Here is a 20,707-nt window from a genome sequence, read left to right as displayed (position 1 = left end):
TTCCTGCTCCTGCCTGGTTCTTCATTTGCTGAAGAAAAGGAGTCTGCAACAAGGGATGCCTTATTTCAAGAACTGTGCCTGGTTATTGTAATGTTGTCCTTCTGTAAAAGCGTGTCTTGCTTCAGTGGGGTAGGGGCAGCCGTTGCTCCTGGAGACCAGTCCTTCTTCAGAGATCAGATGCGCTGTGATCCAGGGATGGGAAGGGGACCCAGGCGGCCACGCTGGTGCTTGCTGCTTCGCCTCTGCTGCACTTGGCCTGGGCTTTTGCTGTCCTGGAGGTTAAGCAGTGTCTGAGGGGAAGATTTACAAGGAAAATTGGCATTCCTTCTCTTGTCACTGAGCTGGGGGCTTTCTCAAAAAACGGCTGAGCTGTTTCTCTCTTCTGCCTCCTTGTTCCATCTTATGAGGTGCCTGTGGTGAGGATCAGGTCTCTATTCAGTACCTAAAAGGAGAAGCAGGAGAGGGAGAAGCAAACCCCCCTTTTTCTGCCGCCCCAGACAGGAAAAGCTCATACAAAATTGATTGCACTGTTCATTTGTTTGGGTTTGTTTTTTTGCAGGGAGGGGAGGTTGCTAGTTTTGTTGCTTGCGGGTGCTCAAATGGCTCTGACCTCCTCCTCCTCCTCCTCCTCTCCTCATTTGTGTGGCACAAGCAAAGCAGGGCAGTCCCAGCTCTTCGGTGTCCGATCGCCTCCTCTCCTCAGCGCCAGGTTCACATGCCGTTTGCCCCCACTCCCCGGGGTCTCCCTCCCTGTAGGAAAGGCACCTGCACACTCAACCCGTTCAAACTTCCATCCCATTGACCTGGCGGACCGAAGTCTGGCACTGTGGAGCTGCTGCTGGAAAGCTGCACCAGCTGCCAGCTCCTTGCCTGTGCCCGGCCTGCCTTCTGCTGCCGCAGACCCTTGCGCTGCCCTGGGAGGGAGTGCTGCCCTGCTGCCGGACGGCTCTGCCTTCCCCGCAAGGGAGCCAGAGGGCTGTGGGAACAGTAACCGCTGGGTAGGTGCAAGTCAATATTTTTTTTTTCCCCAGTTGAAATTTTTGCAGCAAGGATGGAGAAGGGTGTTGCATGGGCTGCTTAATGCTGCTTCCAAATACCCAAATACTTCATTTCCTGTGTGTTTTTTGCATTCGTCCAGCTTAGGCTTTCTTTGATTCTCAGCATTTTGTCATGTCTCTTAGCTCTTTTGTTGTCCCTTACAAAAGGAGCACGAGGCTACAAAGGATGGGTGAATTGAGCCAAAGTACGTCATCTTCACAAGACTGAATATTTAACTTCATACGTAATAAAGTATTGGATATGTTTGATATTTTTAGGAGTCATTATTTCAAGGTGAAGATTTTTTCATATTGTGAAGCAATTTTCTAGTATGTGAAAAATTGACCATGTGAAAAAAGTTAGACACCTGTATCCTATAGCGATTTACTCTTCTTTCAAGAATTAAACCTGCTTTATTGCAGTTGTGTGGCATCACAAACTGATAGTCTTTTTCTGTATCTGCTTTTACAGATAAACTGTTTTTTAACCATTTTTAACCTTTAACTTCTAGCCTTCTAAGGTTTTTATTTTTTAGTGGTTATGAAGTACTTTATAACAGTATCATAGAATCACAGAATAGTTTGGGTTGGAAGGGGACCTCCAAAGACCATCTAGTCCGACCACCCTGCAATGAGCAGGGACATCTTCAACTAGATCAGGTTGCTCAGAGCCCCGTCCAACCTGACCTGGAATGGTTCCAGGGATGGGGCATCTACCACCTCCCTGGGCAACCTGTGCCAGCGTTTCACCATCCTTATCGTAAAATATTTCTTCCTTATACCTAGTCTGAATCTACCCTCTTTTAGTTTAAAGCCATTACCCCTTGTCCTATCACAACAGGCTCTACTAAAAAATCTGTCCCCCTCTTACAAGCCCCCTTTAAGCACTGGCAGGCTGCTATAAGGTCTCCCCGGAGGCTCTTCTCCAGGCTGAACAACCCAACTCTTTCAGCCTTTCCTCATAGCAGAGGTGCTCCAGCCCGCTGATCATCTTTGTGTCCCTCCTCTGGACCCGCTCCAACAGGTCCATGTCCTTATGCTGAGGACCCCAGAGCTGGACACAGAACTGCAGGTGGGTCTCACCAGAGTGGAGCAGAGGGGCAGAATCCCCTCCCTCGACCTGCTGCCCACGCGGCTTGGGACGCAGCCCAGGACAGGGTTGGCTTTCTGGGCTGCGAGCGCACATTGCCGGCTCCTGTCCAGCTTTTCATCCACCAGTACCCCCGAGTCCTTCTCTGCCGGGCTGCTTTCAATCCCTTCATCCCCCAGCCTGTACTGATAGCCGGGCTTGCCCCGACCCATGCGCAGGACCTTGCGCTTGGTATTCAGATGATATCTAAACAAATATGAGAATTACTTTTTTTTTCCTTTTAACTTTGAGAGAGATCTTTTGGGTAGTCATTTACAATACCTTATAGGAAGCGGTCCCTTGATAAGTTGTTTTGTTTAGCTGTGTCAAATCACTCAAGTTGTCCATGACTTAAACATGCTGAAAAAAATTTAGAAAATTAACACAGCATTCTTAACTTGAAATGAGACGTTGTAGAAATGACGTTGTGGGAGTCTCAATTCTAATGTCATGATGAATCCTATATAGAGGGCTTGGTTCACAGCTTTGTACACCTGCAAGGCGTGCAAACATAACTTCAGCTCTGGAAGTCAGAATCTGAGTTTGAGCCTTGGCACGTCACCAGTGAGAGGTTCTGCAGGGCAGTTCTTATCCTGGTTGCCCCACAACTGTCTTGTCCGTTCTCAGGTTGTGTTAGTATTGTTTCTCAGCATGGGACTGGAATTTAGTTAACCAGATATATCGCTTGTAATTCCCCAGACTTCAGATTAATGCATAAAAGGAATTTTAAGGAGGTTAGAGGAAAAAAAAAAATTTTTTTCCTATATACATGCAGTTAGGTATTTTCAGATTCTTACGGTGAGCAGCAATGAGCATGTTGGTATAGTTTTACTTCGGTATCAGAGCATAGTCTAGCTATTAATAAAAAGCTACCTGTTATGTGCTAGTTCCTGTATTACAAATGCTTCATTTAAAAGTAAAAAGGCAAACCTGGTTTTAAGTATATTTTTCTTTATTTGTCTTTAAAGTTGTCACTTCTGACAGAAAGGAGGAGTAACAGAAAAATCAGCTTTGACTTGCCCCATTTGGATTAAACCCTTTGTCCATTACACTGCTTCTCAAATCTTTATTTAGATTTTGTTCAGTCCTAAAGTGCAATAGTTAGGTTATAAATACCAAACATCACTTCGTTTTGCTTGGGTTGTTTTGTTGTTTTTTCTGGTTGGGGGACAGGTTTGTTTGGTTTGTTTTTTGTTTTGTCACAAGGTGATGTGCTGTGCAGGGGCATGCTGTGATGCCACAGCTGCAGATTAATTGAGGATCATGCTGGTAAATCACACAGCATGGAGTTCCGGCTATAGGACGTAATGTTTTCAGGGAAATTAAAAAGAAAAATTATTCCTACCACTGCATCTCTATTAGTTTGGTAATATTGTGATAATAGACCTGTATTCCTAGCTGACATCTACTTGATAACATTGCTTTGGGAGAGAGAATTATAGGAAACAAGCAGGGAACAAATCTTCAGTACAAAGTAAATTGAGCACAAAATACCTCGGTGATCTGCATAGTGAATAACAAATTACCTCAAAGCAATGCGAAGTCATAATCCCATTTCATTCAGTGGATCCAGGGTGTCTGGTATAGCTTTATCTGTGTTATATTATTGCATATATGTGTTTAGGTGATTCTTTTTCCAGGTACAGTGGCATCTTATCTGAGAAAGAAGAAACTTTTTTTTTTTTCATTTCCTTCCTGTTAAAATTTCGGCAGGAATATAATAACAGACATTGTTATCAGCTTCAGTGGTATCTAGTGGTCGCTGTAAAGCGGTGGACAAGAGCAATGTGAGAAGGAGGGAAGTGGCAGGAGGTGCAAACCCTGCAGAACCACCTTTGTAATCTGTGAGCAATGTCCCCCTTATTTGGAGAAATGCTTCTCCACTATAAGATGTTTATAGCTTCAAAGTATTGAGCCCATGGTTGGGTTCCATAGAGGAGTTGTACCCATCTGAAGGCAGCCCAGATTTCACCACTGCTCAGAATAGAAACCTTTTAAGATGGTCAGTATCTGCAGCCTCTTTCCTCTGTCCACGAACAGGATACCTCCAGAGGCTTCTGGTTTGTCCCATGTATTTTTCTAATTCTTCTTTTTTGATGGAAGGACGGCTTAGAGCATGTCTGAATGCTTCTTGGATGTCCCTTGACTTTTGCCACCTATTGAGGGAGAAGTGTGATTATAAAATCTTGGTCAGGGAAGTACATACCCTGTAAATCTCACCTGCCACTCTCAAGAAAATACAGTGTCTGCTCTGTGCCAGAAACTGTCTCTGTATTCATCATCTATTTACTGTACAGGTGTAGTCTCAGGTTAAAGCCTGGTCACATTAGACTTCAGTAGTGCAGGACAATGTCCATTCTCTTTTATTTACTTCAGTGTTGTGTACAAAAACAAGGTTGTCATTCATGAAGTAAGAAGCAATTCAAATGCCTTTCATAAATCTCCTTCTTGTAAATCTTTGCTGAACAAAAACACAATGCTGTGCCTGAGGTAACTACCCAGTAATGCCTTCAAGACAGCTAATGCTTTTGTGAGAGGATCATTCTTTCTGCAGCATTTTATTTAAAGGCACTCTTTTAAAAATCACCAGCCCATTATTTTCATTTTTTTAACTTAAGCTGTAATTTTTTTATCTTTTTTTTTTTTTTTTAAAATATATAATAGTGTCTACTTTTAGAGGTAGTCTCTTCCTCTATCATAATTTCAGCAGTTTACATGCAGGTTTGGAGTCTCTACGAGTACAGCAAGTATTCAAAGATGTTACTTTTAACTACAATGGGTCCAGCAACTTTCAAACTATCATTTGCAGATGCTATGTTCACGTTTAAGGTGTACATATCACATGGTCTGGCACTGGCATACAAATGTGATTAACTTAGTAGTAAAATAACTCTCTACTCCAGAATGGAAACTATTAATTAAAATAGCTGAAACTCAGTAAGGTGTTCTAAAAAATACCAGTTAGTAGCTGTTTTATTACTTAGGATTATAGTGTACTAAATAAGGAGAAGTCAAAATCTGAAGGAGAAGACATCTGTGTGCTTGATGGCTGTAGCATGATGCAGTGCAGGCGATTAATCTGTTATTGTCTCATAATATTTATACATTTTTTTAAATAATAATTATGACTTTCCTCTATGTGTTCTGTTTTATGTTGGCCAGCTGGACAGGAAACTTTTAAGAGAGGGATTTCAAGAGAAGGTGAATTTGGAGTGAAACCAGAAAATTAGTTGCAGTAGGGCTAGTCTGTGTGCAGCGGTACGGTCTGTGTGGTTTTGCTGTGATCAGGTTTTATAATTGTTACGGTCACAACATCCCACACGCGCAATGTGAAACCATGTAGTACTAAGAGGAGGAAAGTGATGTGTATGTCTTTGTATACTGCCATTGCTCAGAGTTGAATTTTTACTCCAGTGAGAAAACTACCATGATGAATTTTAGCATCTCAAATTCTGGAAGGGCAGTTGCTTTTAAGGGCCTTGACAGTTGTTACTTTCTCTGTTTCAAGGCTCACATAACAAATTAATTATACTGCATGTTCTCCCCAAACTGAGGGAAGCAACTCGGAGAGACAAGAGACAATCTGAGAAAAGATCTTGGCATAACACCTTTGGCAGCCAAAGTTGGCATCCGATTATCACTTTGTGTGAACGCACCACTCTTCTTGTGCAGAGCAGCATCACTGAAACATGCTAGAAGCTGAGTCTGAGAATGGAACTTGCATATATTAGTGGAAGTTTTGACTTCAGGTTTCACTGAAGTAGCATCAAACACAGCTGCAAATAAACTTGGATCGGAACTCATTCATCTCAGGCACCATATCTATTGAACTGAAATACAAATTTCTAAGATACAAACTGTCACCGTTGCTGCTCACTGAATTACTCATCTACCTATTTCTTCATTAAAAATTGCTTTAGAGGTATAAAAATCCTTATAGATGATTATTCATAAGGTATGTAGTTGCTTCCATTACTGACCTTAATGGAACTAGGTGATTTCAGATTGATACCAGCTAATCACATACTTGAACCCATAATTAAAATAATTACTAGTAAAGAAATGTCAAGTCTAAATTGGTGATTAAGAAAATTATTCCATATGCTAAGGGTTAGATAATGGCAGTTATACATCTTCCCCCAATGCAACTGTTCAATAAAAGGAGAAAAAGGTATGTATTTCTAACAAAAAATAAGCATGAAAAGGAAGCTAAGACACAGACACTATGAGAATGTGCAAACTGAAGTGGAACAACACAGACAAAAAGAGCCTTCAAAGTAACCAGATCCTAGCTGTTCTGTAAACAGAGGAATAGCTCAGAAACTGAGGAAGCAGTATTTTCTTGCACCAATTAATTCCTTCTGCATTACGGAAAAACATCAGTTTCTAAGCAAAGGAATTTTCAGCCTTATTGTAACAATTAGTGTCAGATCTGAAGAACGCTCTTAGAAAATCGAAATGAAAGGATACATCAGTGCAGTAGCAACTTCAGTTCTTCAGTCTTCAAAGATTGTCAGGTTTTGCATTGGAAGAGGATTTATTGAACATGATAATATGCAGAGCACGAGTGATGTTTCCTTGGTTTCTGTGAAGCAAGGAGCTGTTCTCCCGCAAAACAGTGGCTTGTAAATACAGCGGTGGTCAGGAGATGATTTTAAGATTTTTGAAAGAATCAAATAGCGAATGGGTAATAATTCATTACTGGGGCGTACAATCGCTTTGAGTTTGTTTATGATCTTCATTAGGCTTAGTACTCTGCAGCTGCCAGCGGTGGGAAGGAACCTGTTAACTAATTCAGAGAGGCACTGAGTATTTCCCATAGAAATAATAGCATAGCAGCTGAACAGCTACCCCTGGTTTTGAAGATGGGATAGGAAAGTACGAACAATGTAAACCTCCTGTGATGCCATCTGGAAGAAACAGGGGCGTTGCCATGACAAAAAGCTTCCTCCTTACCATCTCATGGAAACACCTGATGATAAAAGTATTGCTGAATATGTGTTTGCAACGAGTGTAGACACACAAGTAGGTGCGACAGCCAGGTATAACCAGTACCTGAGGAAATCGTGACTGACGTGTCTGTGGGTGGAAAAGAGACCTTTTTTGCCAAGCACCATGCTGTTCAGTATCTATTTCTTTTGTTTCCTTGCATTTGCCCTGTACGGCATGTTACGTTCCTGTAAAAGGCTATACCTGGGAGAGCAGGGAGACTGGCTATTTGTCGTGCTCGGCTGTTGAAGGCGCCGAGCTGAGCATGGTGGAACTGACTGGAGGGAAGGAGGTTGTATTTCCCCTGATATACACAAAATATGAGCATCTGGAGAAAGCTGGGGCCAGCAGAAAATTAGGAGGAACAAGACTAGCTGAGTCTTTGAAGCATAACTAGAAATCCCTGAGAGAGGGAGAGGACATGGAGCTAATAGAGTGAAAAGAGGCTTTGCCAGTTGACCATGTAGTATTCGATGCAATCCTGGAAGCCCTAAAAAGTTGATGTGTTGAGAGCAAAGGCTGGATGGATGGGGGAAAGACTGTCCTGTGAGGACAAAAGGGGAAGATTTGCTTACAGGTTCTTCTTATTTCTCTCTGGCTGAGAATTTGGAGATTGCTAATCTTGCAATCAAAGCTCCAACTAAATAGGACAAAATAAAGAGTGTAGAGAAGTGAGGGGGGAGAAAATGGAAAACGAGGACTAGAAAGTTGTGGTAGTTTTGACTCTGTTTTTCCTGTTTCGACTAGGAGAAGTTGAGGCAAAGTTGCCAAGCTACATAGGACTTCTGTGGTGTTGATATTTGCGTAAGGTCCTAAGTATTTTAAATCTAAATTGGACCCTTGTATGTTGAAATCCTTTAGTGTTTTTTTTGTTTGTTCTGCTCTCAGTCTGCATGTTTAAAGTATGACATTCCTTGTGCATTTGTACTTTGAACAGAGGATATGATAGTGCCTTCATAAAATCTTAACTACCTTGGAGGTGGTTGCCAATACCAACATTTTTTCCTTTTTTTTTTTATTATTTTTTTTTATTTATTTCAGTAAATATTTTCAGGTTCCCCCAACCATATATTTCTCTAAAATCTTACACTTCCAATGTGGGAAAGTCCTGCTAAAAGTAACTGCTAAGCAAATTTATTATTATTATATACATATTATCATACATCTTGAACAGTGTTCAACTTCACTGCTTCTGCTCATTACTTTGGATTGCTGATTTTCTCCTAGCTTGATCATAATCTATTTTGTTAAACTTCTATTGCAAAAGAGCTGGTGCATGCTCTAAAACACTCACTTAACACTTAGAGATAAAAAGTGTTTGTATCCCCCCAAACTTGATGAATTCTGTTTTCTAATTGCCAGAGAATGCACTATTATTTTTATGGGGTATTAGATGGGAAAAGTATCTGTTCTATAAATCTTCCTATATATTTGCTACCAACAGAATGCACTGCATTTGTATCATTTATGAACTCCTGGAGGGGTGGTGGACATACCTTGCACTGAAGGGATATCTTACTGGGATTCAATTTTCAACTTTTCACATGACAGTAAGAATCAACTGCAGGTGCAAATCAGTGAAGAAAAAAAGTAAAGAATTGTAAAATCTGCATGAAAGGCCCAAGGAGAAGGTTAACACAGGAACCGAATGTCTAATATAGAATAATAAGAGGAAAATTTTACGAGGTAATACCCACAAATCAAACAGCAGCATCAGCCGAGTGATTTTCAGCAAGAAGGCGTAGCAAGATGAGTTTCATAAATGAGTTTATCCTTTCTGAAGGTCTGATCCTATATATGTTAACTGGGCAAAATGCCCTCTGACTTCTAGAAAGTCTGAACTTTTAAGCAGTTTTTATGTGAATTTGGTCTCCCTAAGAAACTTGGGTATGGTGCTATAGTATCCCTGCCTACCTTGATGTGTTCTTACTTTTGGGGTTTTGTTAGGTGTTTCTAGAGATGTCATAGATTTAAAAAGAAGATACAAAATCTGAAAGTGACTTTCTAAGATGAAGATCTCATTGTGAGCCTGTGAGCATATTTAGTGGTACTCCTAAATTTTCAGCATTAATATAGAAGTCGCTATATCTTTGTTAATACTACACAAAAGCCGTAGAAAATTATAAAGGCTGGCTAGATTCTATATGCTATTTCTGCAATCAAAAGAACCATAATCAGGGCACACATCAGGTCTTTGGAGGGTTTTCATTGTAGTTAACAGGGGCTTTTCTTTCTCTTTGGCAAAGGTTTGTAAGAACACATTAAATGTCTGTGTGGTACCTCAGATGCTCCGTTTCCTGGGGACGTGTTTCTTGTGCTGCAGTAGTGAATGGTTGAAGATGATACGGTATTTTTAAGGTATTAATGATATTGCAAATTAAAACAAGATCTTAAATCTTTAGGTGACAAACTGAAATCTCTTCATTGAGACTATAGTTCTTGATCTGCTCAGTGCGAAATGTTCACTTTGGAAATTCTCAAGGAAACCCTTTCCTCAACCCAAAATTAAAATTCTCCTCTTCAAGCGTGGTTCTTACATTGAAGTTTAAAATTTCATGAACGTATAGAGGTTTGTTGGCCTACTACTGAGCACGTTATTTGCTCCACTCAGTATCCGCTTGCTGCAGCAGAGCGCGGGTGCTGTGACCCTGCTGCCAGTGGGACCCCCCCCCAGGGTCCCTACAAGCCCCCCTCGTCTGTGCGGGGTGGGCGCTTGGAAGGGGCGGCTGGATGGCAGTCGCCCGCTCCCCGTGCCTCTGCAAGGCTGAGCGGTCCCGGGAAGGAGCCGCAGGTAGGCTGACCACTGCAAAAAGAGCAGAGCAGAACTCCAGAGACTTACTTATCTGGCATCACCCACTGAATTCCCGTGTAGGTTTTAAAAAGTGGGGGCAGCGGTCGCCTTTAAAAACAATGCTTTCATGGGTGGTCACTTAGGTAAAGCAAGATACAGGGTAAGTAAGCTTTTGAGGCCCATTGTCTCTTTGATTTTAATCTTGATCTCCTTCTCAGTTTGGGGACTTTTGAAGACCAGAAGCAGGTCTAGTTTTGTGGACGCCTTGACTTCCAAGCTTCTTGTTAAATCAATGAGGTGTCAAGGTGTCCACAAAACTCGACCTTCTTCTTCACAGTCTGGTTATGACTTCTGGTTTTACCTTTTATGCAGAGGCAGAATAGGTTCCGCTGTAGGCCCAGGGCAAGAACACGACTTGGCCGTGATCCTGCTTCAACCAGGCCAGACCCCAGGAAGGCTGGGCTGGTGCTGGGAGAAGGGAAAGCAGCCCATTTTTCCAGAAACAGCACTTACCTTACAACTCCTTCCCACCCCTCTCTTCCCTTGCTGGCCAAACCCCTGATCCTAGTCAAAGCAGTGTTGCGCCTTACCCAGGCTGAGCTGTTTCTGGGCAAGGTGTAGCTGGCTTGGATTTGAGAGGAGAGTCAAATGTGGAAGTTAGAGAAAGGGGTGTCTTCTATATAAAACCACGTAAAAAGGTTGTGTGACCATCTGCAAACGTGGCTGGTACCTGAACACTTTCTGGTCCACTCCAAGTGTGTGCCTTCTGGATGCCCCTGTGCTCACTCAAGATTTACTGTTGCTGGGGGAGGCAAATGGACTTCTGAATTTATTTATTTATTTTAGTGGACGTAATCACTACAGCTGTTCTAATAGCTAAAGAGAAGGGAGATCTCGATAGCCGGCAAGTTTGCCATAGCCTAAAGAACCACACTTCAGTCAGTAAGTCTGGCTGCCAAAAGGATTTGTTTAAGCAAGAGTAAGGTATCGGTTTAGTAGATGGCTTTGCTTTAGTTTTACGTGAAATTATTCATGTAAAAATGTCTGCTAAAGCTTAACCATTTTACAGTCCATGAAGGTGGCTGTAGTCAAGTTAGATGTAGAAGTTACTTTGAGGTGTTAGTTGTTTGGGGGTTTTTGTTTGTCTTTTAGTTGACCTGCGTAACACTAGCCGAACAAGCTTATTTGTGGATGTTTAACCAAGTCATAGATTTATCTCATTCTTATATTCTGACTATAGCACTTCTCTGTTCATTCTGATAAAATTCAAAAGGAAGTAACAGTCTGCTAGGAAGATAATTTGAGAAATGAATCAGAATGACTCAAAAAGCATGTAAGTGTTAGGGTGACAGCTAGTTTCAGTTCATATAAATACCTATTTTGATAACGAGACAAAGGAGAAGGTAGGAAAAAAAAGTTTTCAAATAATTTAAAAAAAAAAAAAACAATTTCCATTGAACTGTCTTGTAAAGGAGGGGAAGGGAAATACAGTGGAATATTTTGCAAAGCAATCTACATTACAATGAAGTTCTTGGTTTCAGCAGTATTAGTGTTGTAGATTTTTTTGCAATTCCCCATATAATGTGTCAAAAGCTAGCAGCATATTCTGCAGAGTGTCAGTACATAAGAGTATGCTATGTCAGTATACAATTACATTTTTGCTTTTTCACTTGCAAATATTTCCAGTGTTTTCTCTAACTTGTTTTTTTTACTCTTTTTCTCACAAGGCACCAAATTTTGGTTTTGAACTGTGTGTATTTTCTTTTAAAATGCGATGTTTTCCTTGTGTCTTCCTAACACTGAATTTAGCATGATTTGTGCATGGGATGTTTCAATATGCAATGTTATTGCATTTTAACTGATGCAGTTTTATGAAAAGTTCTGTATGTGTCTTACTGCTCATTTCTTAAGGAAATATTTACTAGCAATTAAACAAAAGCAATACTTGTAAAACGTTGGTATATACGTAAGTTAACATAATCATAGAACCATAGAATGGTTTGTGTTGGAAGGGACCTTAAAGATTATCTCGTTCCGACCCCCTGCCATGGGCAGGGACACCTTCCACCAGAGCAGGTTGCTCCGAGCCCCATCCAACCTGGCCTTGAGCACTGCCAGGGATGGGGCAGTAGATAAGAGGGTGATTCCACTTATCTATGTTTGTAACAAAGTTGTAAGAAGATACTTGTTACAGTAAAATTATATATTTCAGAACCATAACAAAAAATTAAAAATAAGGCAAAGATTTGATACAAATTTAAAGTTTTCAGGTGTTGTAACTTTGACAAGTACTAGGTCAGACAAATCTGCTGTAATTGTGTTTAAAGCTCACTGTATTTCATTTGCTGACACTTTGAGATAAAATGCTTAAAGTCCCTTTCATGGACCTATAATATAGTAAATTTTTTTTAACGTGCATGTTAATGAAAAATGATTGGGAAATCTATTACAAAAAACCTGTCTCTTGAATATGTGGCTTTGCCTACAATTTAGCGTATGAATTTGACGCAGCTAAAAATAATCCCGGACCTGGGCCCTCTCCTGTTGGTGAAAGTATTCTTGTTGTCTTGGGACAGGGGGAAGTGGGAGGCACCAGGAGTTCATGTGCCACTTCAAACAGTCTGAATTTCCTTCGGAGCAGAGCCAGCACTTAATTTGTATTTGTTTCCAGGCCAAAGATCATGTGGATATTAGTCCTCTGACCTTTACAGCGATAATCCACTTGCCATTAACTGGACTTTGGTTCAAAAACATTGCATGTTTAATAAGAATCAGAAAGCAGACTGGATCTCCAGTACATGGTGCTGCAACAGAAAGATAATGGGCTACAAGAGAGATTAATAAGATTTCTGAGTCGCAAAAGCATTAAGTCAGTTTAAATCTATTGGTTAAGCCGCTCAAAACCGGTAATGCATTAATCTTGCGCTGCGGTGTGTGAGCACAGCCGTTGCAGGCGTGCATTAAGACATCTACGTGATCACCTTGTGCTTAGCTCTTTTTCAGACTTGAGTTAGCAGCACCCTAAGTCTTACTTAGGGTGAAGTATGCAGAAGATGAGTTAACAAAGTGTACGCAGCAACTCAGTAGCAGGTGCCTGGCTTTACCTGCTTTATGGATACCAGGACTACAAATTTGGGATGGCTATGGCTATCTGCTGCTTCTGCCGTAGAGCCATCCATCTCAATTTGGACTCTTCAGCCTGGTTTGACCCTCCTTCTACTGGTGGATCTGACTGAATTCCACCCCTGTAAGGACTGCAAAAGCCTCACTCGGTGGTGGTTGTGAATCTTAGCTTGACTATTGCCATGTTTTTTCTGCACTTTTTTCATTTCAGGTTAGTGCAGTTAAAACCCCAAGCGAAAAGCACTGCTACGGTCTGTTTGACTGGTGTAAAGGTCTTCTAGTCCAGAAGTGGCATGTCATTTAGAAATTCATTTGACAGTTATTTACTTCAATGGTTTTGAAAATGACAATGTTGTTTGTTTGTTTTTTCTCATTCTTTTTGAACCCCTGTTTTATATGTGTGTGTTTTGTTTTGTTTTTATTTTTTCCTCTGCCTAGACCTGGTTAACCATTTCTGTGAACAGGTCCTCAATTTTTTACTTTGTCCCTACTTTCCTGTCGTAGCCCCATCTTCCCCTGGTGTCGACTCCGTACCCTTACAGCGCACAGGCAGTCAACACGGCACACAGAACGCAACAGCGACCTTCCAGAGGGCCAGCTATGCGGCCGGCCCAGCCTCCAATTACGCAGACCCCTACCGACAGCTGCAGTATTGTCCTTCTGTTGAATCACCATACAGCAAATCTGGGCCAGCCATCCCACCTGAAGGGACCTTGGCTAGGTCACCTTCCATTGATAGCATTCAGAAAGATCCCAGGTGGGTGAAACCTTCATTGTCTACTATTTCTTGCTTGTGCAGAGGTTTGTAATTGCGGTTTGCTTTGTATGTTTCTGCTGTTGAATATTAAAAAACAAAACAAAAAAAAACAAAACACCAACAACATCAAAACCAAAAAAAAAAAAAAAAAACAAAACCCCGTGATTGTACATGAAAGATTTTGTATGTTAAACAGCTTTGCCCTAATGCTTTACCTTGGAAGGCTCTCATGAGCTCTTCTGTGAAACAAAATGATAGGCGTGGTCTTGAACGTGTGCGTTTAGCCCGCTTTCAGTAGCGCCACCCCTCAAAAGCTTATGAAAAGTAATTCTCTCTGAAAATGGGAGGAGTGGTATGACTGTTTTGGCTCTGTAACCGTTGTGGATTGAATTTTCAAGTTGCTTCTTGAGCAGAAGTTGCTGCAGTTCTTGGTTTGTCTGCAGTTAATATTCATAAAAGCTGTAGAAAAGGATATCTTGGTATTGGGCAATGAGACTGAGCAATGTGGAAGCAACACATACCCAGACTTGTGCTTTATTGTGTATTGTGCAGGCTTGCAATGCCAGTATGTGGTAATAAGAATGTATGTATTACAGCTTTGCAGAAATGGTTGTTACTGTGCATGCTTTTTAAATATATAGCACAACTTTTAATGTTGCTGCAAGGCATGACCATCCTCGTGTACCTAGGGAAGGTGCAAGGAGGAAACTGTCTAGCCATACATACCCCGAGCAGGCAGACAAATTAGAGCGAGAGAGGGTTTTCTGGCGAATTATTTGACTTCCATGATAACAGCAATGGAAATGCTAACTGTAATCCTCAATGCACTTGGTGATTTTGTTCAGTTTTCTGATGGAAGAGAAATCAAGTCTCTTTTGTAACTTAAGTTTAAACTTGTTGAAAGTGTTAATTTATACAAGGTTTTTCTATAGCAGATGGTATGACTTATTTATTTTTGCTATGTGTAATTTAATGATAAAATTTGCCTCCAGCAAAAATGCTGGAGGTTTTTAAGCAACAATTTGAAAATACTTCTTTTCCTGCATTAAAACCCAAATATTCACAACGTGATCTCTCTACCGGTTGAGCATTATAGCAGTTCTCTCTGTCTCTCAAACTGGGAATACCACTGCAGCTCAATTTTATGTTACATCAGAAATATATCACTGCTTGCAGCTACTTCTGCCATTGCACTTTTACTTGTTGAGAAAACTTCTGTCTTCAACCTTTTTTTTTTTTTCCTTAGCTTTTCCTCCAGAAATTTGAAAAAATATAAATTTAATTCCTCCCTTTCTTCCCCCTGTCCCAGAGCAAACATTGGTAACCAGAGGGAAACAGTCTCTTTTGGAAACCTTGGTATTTTGATATATTTGTGTTCCAGAATACAAAAACCTGTGGAGGAAAAAGAGTTTTGCTTTGTAATGGTCTTGTGTACAAACTTAAAGAAAATTATATTAGAAGTGCACTAAACCAGGGGAGAAATGACTGTAATCTGTATGTAATGTTCTTGGGAGAAAAGCATGATGATGTTGAAGGCACTGTTCCCCGTAGACAGGAAAGACATATTTACAGTTCCTCGACAGGTCCTAGGCACAATATCTTTATAAGAAAAGGTTATCTGCTATCACTTCACAACTGTTTAGTCAGTTAATGTTTAGGATATGTGCTTGTAAAAGAAGATTTTTCTCTTGCAACTTTTTCATTTGCTTGCTTTTTGGTTCTTTCTTGTCTTGTGATACCATTTGTGCATTTATGAGTATTGATTTTGGTAGGTAACATAGGAGCAAGCAGGCATCCAGGTATAAATTGAACTTCATAAACTCTTTAGAGGGGATCATTAAATATTATTACCAATTACTGTTAGGTGGATTGGAGTTTTGCACAAAATAACTTCTGTAAAAGAGGTTTGCATTACTCTTCATCATGTTCATTTGATCCATGGGCTGTGTGTGGTGTCTCTTGCTTAGTATTGCTGCCTTGACTTGTTGGTTTGAATAATTCTTATAAAGAAATGTCAGAAGCACACCTGCTTATGTTATGCTGTAGTCCCCAAAAGCTATAGTCCACCTAGGCAGACTGGCTTGTGAAACTATCTGTGGCCTCCAGCAGTTGCTGATCATTCAGCTGTTGGAAAGACATTGAAAAATTGGAAGGAGTTTGGAGAAAAGCAACAAAAGCAATCAGGAGACTTTTAACATGGTGATTTCTATGGATAGATTGCAAAAATGTGCATAAATGACAAGTGTGGGAAGGAGAGGACAGAGGACTTTCCAGATGCTTGAAAAAAATATTACGGAAGGACAGAAATTATTTAGGATTGCGCATGGGAGGTATAATTAGAAGTACTGGCTTTAATTAGGAAAAGGAAAACATGGCCCAAATACAGAACTTCCAATGGCTGTGTTACGTTGCATTGTATTCCTCAAAGGGTTATCAGTTATACCTTGCACAACAAGAAAAAAAGAAAATTACGTTGGTCAGCAGATGGCCTTTGTCAACGGTTAAGTTTTGAGTTTCCTTGCAGACGTGTTGCTGCTTGGTTGGGTTTTTTTTGTGACTGACGTGAATCATGGAAGGGGATGGCAGGCATCGTTTTCAGACACTGAGCCTACTTGTCCAACCAGAGGGCCAAACAAAGGCTCACTGGCAGAGGAAGACCTGCAAGAGAAACATATACTAATTGCAGGCTTTTGATTAGCGTTTGCTATATATCAGTCAGCTCAAGATGAGAAATAGATACCCAGAAGAGAACGTACTCATCCTTATAAGCAATTAGAGTTCCTAAAACTGAACATTATTTTCTGGAATCCTTGGTTCGGGCAGAATTTCCATCTGAAGTCCCAGATGTAGCTGACAATTTTTTCCATTGTTTTTACCGTGTAGTTTGGATTACTAATACTCCAGTTTTACATACGTGTTCTGAGCCGACATTTGGCAAATGAAATTTTAGCTCAACATCTGTTCTGCATCATCCAGCTGTCATAAAATGCAGTTTAATGTTCGATAACTTAAAGTTTAGGACAAAAGCTATTTTTAAAAAGTATGAAGTTCTTTATTATCAAGTTTGTGGTAGGGGATAATTTTTAATTTATGCAGGCAGACTGTTTGCTGATACGACCTCATATAACAGGTAGTAAAAACTATATACATCTATGCTGGCAGAGAGTCAGAAGCTTTATTATTTCAAAAGGAAATAAGTCCCTTATCACCGGTCAGAAATGAAACTTAAGTTTTACATATGGAAAATGGAAAAGTTGAATGTCAAAGATAATTTACAGATTGATTCTTCAGAGCATTCTTTTACATTTACTTTTTGTCAAAGAAGGAAGAGAAATATGCAGTAGGGCTGTGATATAAACTGTTTCGTGCCATAAACTCTTACATGAAAAAGTGGCATAGGGAGGAAAAGACTACAATATTTATTTTCTAATTATTGTCTTGCTTTTGGTTGCTAATGAACTGTGAATGAGAGAAGTCATGAGTATTTTAAAGTATTCGAAATATATGTGATATTTTCCAGCCTACTTTCACTTTAGAAAGATTAATCTGTCTCTTGGCACCAACAAATTATCTAAGGATTGTCTATTCCTTGACTTCAGGGGAACTGGTGAGCCCTAAAAACGGAAATGTTGGAATCCATTTGTCAGTCTGTGTGCCTTCCAATTTTTACTCTAAATGTGTGTAAATTACTTATTTTTTTGAGTTTTTAACCTACTAAGAAACTATGTACATGTACCACTGCTGATAAATCACACTTGCTGCATAACAGATGAAAAATACATAATTTTCAAGTCCTTCAGTTCAGTACATGCCAATGAAGTTTTGTGGTAACGGTGGTTTTGCTTCTTTACGGACTCGCTGTGTCTGGTTTGGTGGCTTGAGTCAACGCATTTCCTTCATTGTTTTGTGACTTTCTCTTCTTACCTGCTTTTATTTACACACCGGTATGCACACATCTTCTGCAAAGAAGCTGGCAAGAAGCCAAGTTAACGGCAAGAATTATGTGACTCCATTTAGGCTACCAAAATGAATTTCAGAGTTCAAATGTACATTTTCATACTGCATTGAATTATATTGATCCACACTTACAATTTTCCTTTATGGCATCCCCTTTCCCAAGATACATGTTTCAGAAGAAATGGGGTGATTTGGTGAATGAAACTGTAAAGGGTTCATTCTTCATTATAGAGCAGACTGAAATAATGATTGGGCTCTTGTTCTAAAAAAAAACCAAACAAGACAAAACAAAAAACACCCCCAAGAACCCACTAGCAGTAGAATCACGTTGCAACTTTACAAGAAAAAAATAATAATTTAAAACCAGCTATCTCGTAGTGGTTCTCACCTTTAGGATTGTCTGGGTATTGGTCAGCATAGAGACAGAGTTTTCCAGGTATTGCATGATTTAACTGTAATACCCTGAGATGTTTCTGCTCTGTTCTGTGCTTTCACAGTCAACTTACCATTTCATTACCTCTGCTGGCCTTAATTTCCTCCGAAGCAGAAGATGATGTGCTGTCTATCTTCTAAACTTTTAAATTGGCTTTCTTTCCATTTATGAAAGGAAATAAATTAGATCAGAACATTTTGTATGAACTACAAGTTTCAAAACTCATCTTTTTTTTTTTTCCTCCCCCCCGCGCCCAATATGCTCCATTTGCAAAATACAAGCAAGAGATCTTTCTTTTTCTGTAGGAAAAGAGATAGAAGTAAAATAAATTCTAGATAAAATTCTGTGCTCTGGTAAAACTGCTTATGAGATTAGCACACAGAGTTTGGAATATGGCCTGTTAAATGTTTCTGCAGGAGTCTTCACCATATATTTAATCTCACTTTGTTCCAAGGATTGTCTCAGTGTTAACAGAGTTAGCCTACCGTAAATCTGGATAGCAACCAGGCACTTGAACAGTGTAACGAGGTAAGCAAATAGTAGTGTAAACCGGCATGTGTGGGAGGTTGGACATCTTGGTGGGAATGTCTCTGGTAACTTCTTTGGGAAGGGTCGTCACCTTCAGAAAGAAAGTTCTGGTGGGGTAGAAGGCCTTGCTGGGACTACCATGCAGCTGGTGGCAGTGCTGTGCAGCACTGCTGTGGTCAGTCCTGAGACGTGGGCTTGGGTTTTCGGTATCCGGAGGGCCCTTGGTGGTGTTGGTGGGACTCTGGCATAACTCTCTAACCCAGAAGGCAGAAGACTGAAGTTCATATTCCTGGTCTGGATGAGATAGAACAGGGCTTGCAGATGTACCTCCCTGCTTTTGCATGACACGATGTGCGATAGGCAGCTCTCCTTTTCACTCAAGAGTTTTCAAAGTTCCCTCTTACCCTTATCTGAAATGAAGGGTAAAGTAAAGGGGGAGGTGATTCTCCAAAGGTGGTGGGGAAGCCATGGGAAACATACTTCTAGTGTATCGGAGCATGTAAATGTTAGGCAATCTAGGCTTATCTCCAGAAGTAAATGATTCAACTTCCTAGGTCCTGCTAACACCCTGCTAAGAATGTTTTGCATCAAATTTACATGGGCCAGGCCCCTTGTATTGGTAGAACCAAGTGGGAGGTGTTTGAGAGTGCTCATTTTGTAGCTCTGTGTTTAAGTATATCTTTATTCAGCGAGGAAATACCTGGCTTATTTTCTTTACATAAAAATTGTTCAGCCTCTCAGGCTTAAATGTATACTCCTCTAAGTATGAAAGATTGACCCTAAAAGAAAAGAAAATTGGAGCGTCTAAACAGCACAAGCATACACCCAATTCAAGAATAGCAAGTCTGGAGCAAATTGCAATTCCTCATACAGATCCTTTCTACATAGAAAGCCTGAATTTTTACTTAGTGCACAAAACAGTTTTGAGAAAATGTAGCAGGTATGATAAAATAAACAGCAATCTGTTTCCCCTTTCTGATGTAGGTAACTAAGGATGAAGCCTGATTCCTTATAATAGGTGAGGTGGGAATCTATAGGCTATCCTACAATCTGCTAATTGGGATCTGGGACTTCAGGGGACTTACTGAGCTGGAAACCTTGACTGGAAAAGACTTTCCTAGAGAATGTTTAGTTCTGGCTTGAGCATTTTTGGCAAAATAAACGAGGAGTTAGCTGGTTCACGCAAGTGTCAACTTGTGGTAAAGTAGAAGAGTGGTACCCAGAACTTGGAAAACTTATTTTTGTGTGTATTTGATCACATTGCTGTATATGCCAACAGTTTCTGTCTTTCCACTCTTTACACTGAGGTGGTTTATAAGTGGCTGGGGAGGCACTGGACATAGGTAAAGTTATTTCATGGTGCAGCAAATACAATTCAGTATGCACACAAGCATCCACTTGTATTTGCTATTTTTTTTTCTCTCTAGAATTTGCCCCATGTTGTTTATCAACCTCCTTTCTCTGAGAGAAGTGCTTGGAAAAAAACAAACACCCACAACAACACAAAAAAAAAAATAAATGTACCATACAGGAATAAAGTGTCTGCTTTTAGCTCATGAAGCACTAGTACCCACTTTCTCTTCCCTGTGGCATTTTATTGACGGTGCAGGAGGCCGCTCCATTTTGCTGCCATCCTATCTTTAAAGAAATCTGATCCTATCATTAACAAACCTGCCCTACTGTAATCACAGAACATCACAATTTCCATATATCACAGTAACACGGGCAGTACTGGTCTATGTAGTTTGATTAATGAGTCAGTCCAGAAGTGCTTACAGTTCCTAAACCATCAGCAGAGTAGAACAGGTTATATGTAGCCATTTTATTTGGTAGGTTATTTATGTGGTATGCAGGGTACAATTTTGAGAGAGATGATGCCTAGTCTCTTGTTTCAGTCTGGAAGTTTAGGTCTTGCGATCCTCTCCCTCCACCAGAAGGTAATTCTTTTCCTTTGCTGGAGGGA

General features: G+C 40.4%; 1 protein-coding gene across 8 annotated transcripts in view; it reads left to right on the top strand.

The window, feature by feature from the left end:
- Nucleotides 1-20,707, top strand: part of CTNND2 (catenin delta 2) — a 665,464-nt gene that overhangs the window by 411,202 nt on the left and 233,555 nt on the right. For 6 of the 8 annotated variants that reach the window (XM_049823920.1, XM_049823918.1, XM_049823917.1 and 3 more), the window contains one exon: nucleotides 13,508-13,826. In XM_049823920.1, the coding sequence (XP_049679877.1) occupies nucleotides 13,508-13,826 (319 nt within the window). The remainder of the gene's footprint in view (nucleotides 1-13,507; nucleotides 13,827-20,707) is intronic. The other 2 variants (XM_049823921.1, XM_049823915.1) reach the window with 1 other exon arrangement.

The sequence above is a fragment of the Accipiter gentilis genome, chromosome 20, assembly GCF_929443795.1.
Source record: "Accipiter gentilis chromosome 20, bAccGen1.1, whole genome shotgun sequence".
Lineage (NCBI taxonomy): Eukaryota > Metazoa > Chordata > Aves > Accipitriformes > Accipitridae > Astur > Astur gentilis.
The sequence above is the reverse complement of the archived record's forward strand: the minus strand, read 5'-3'. Positions and strand labels throughout refer to the sequence as shown.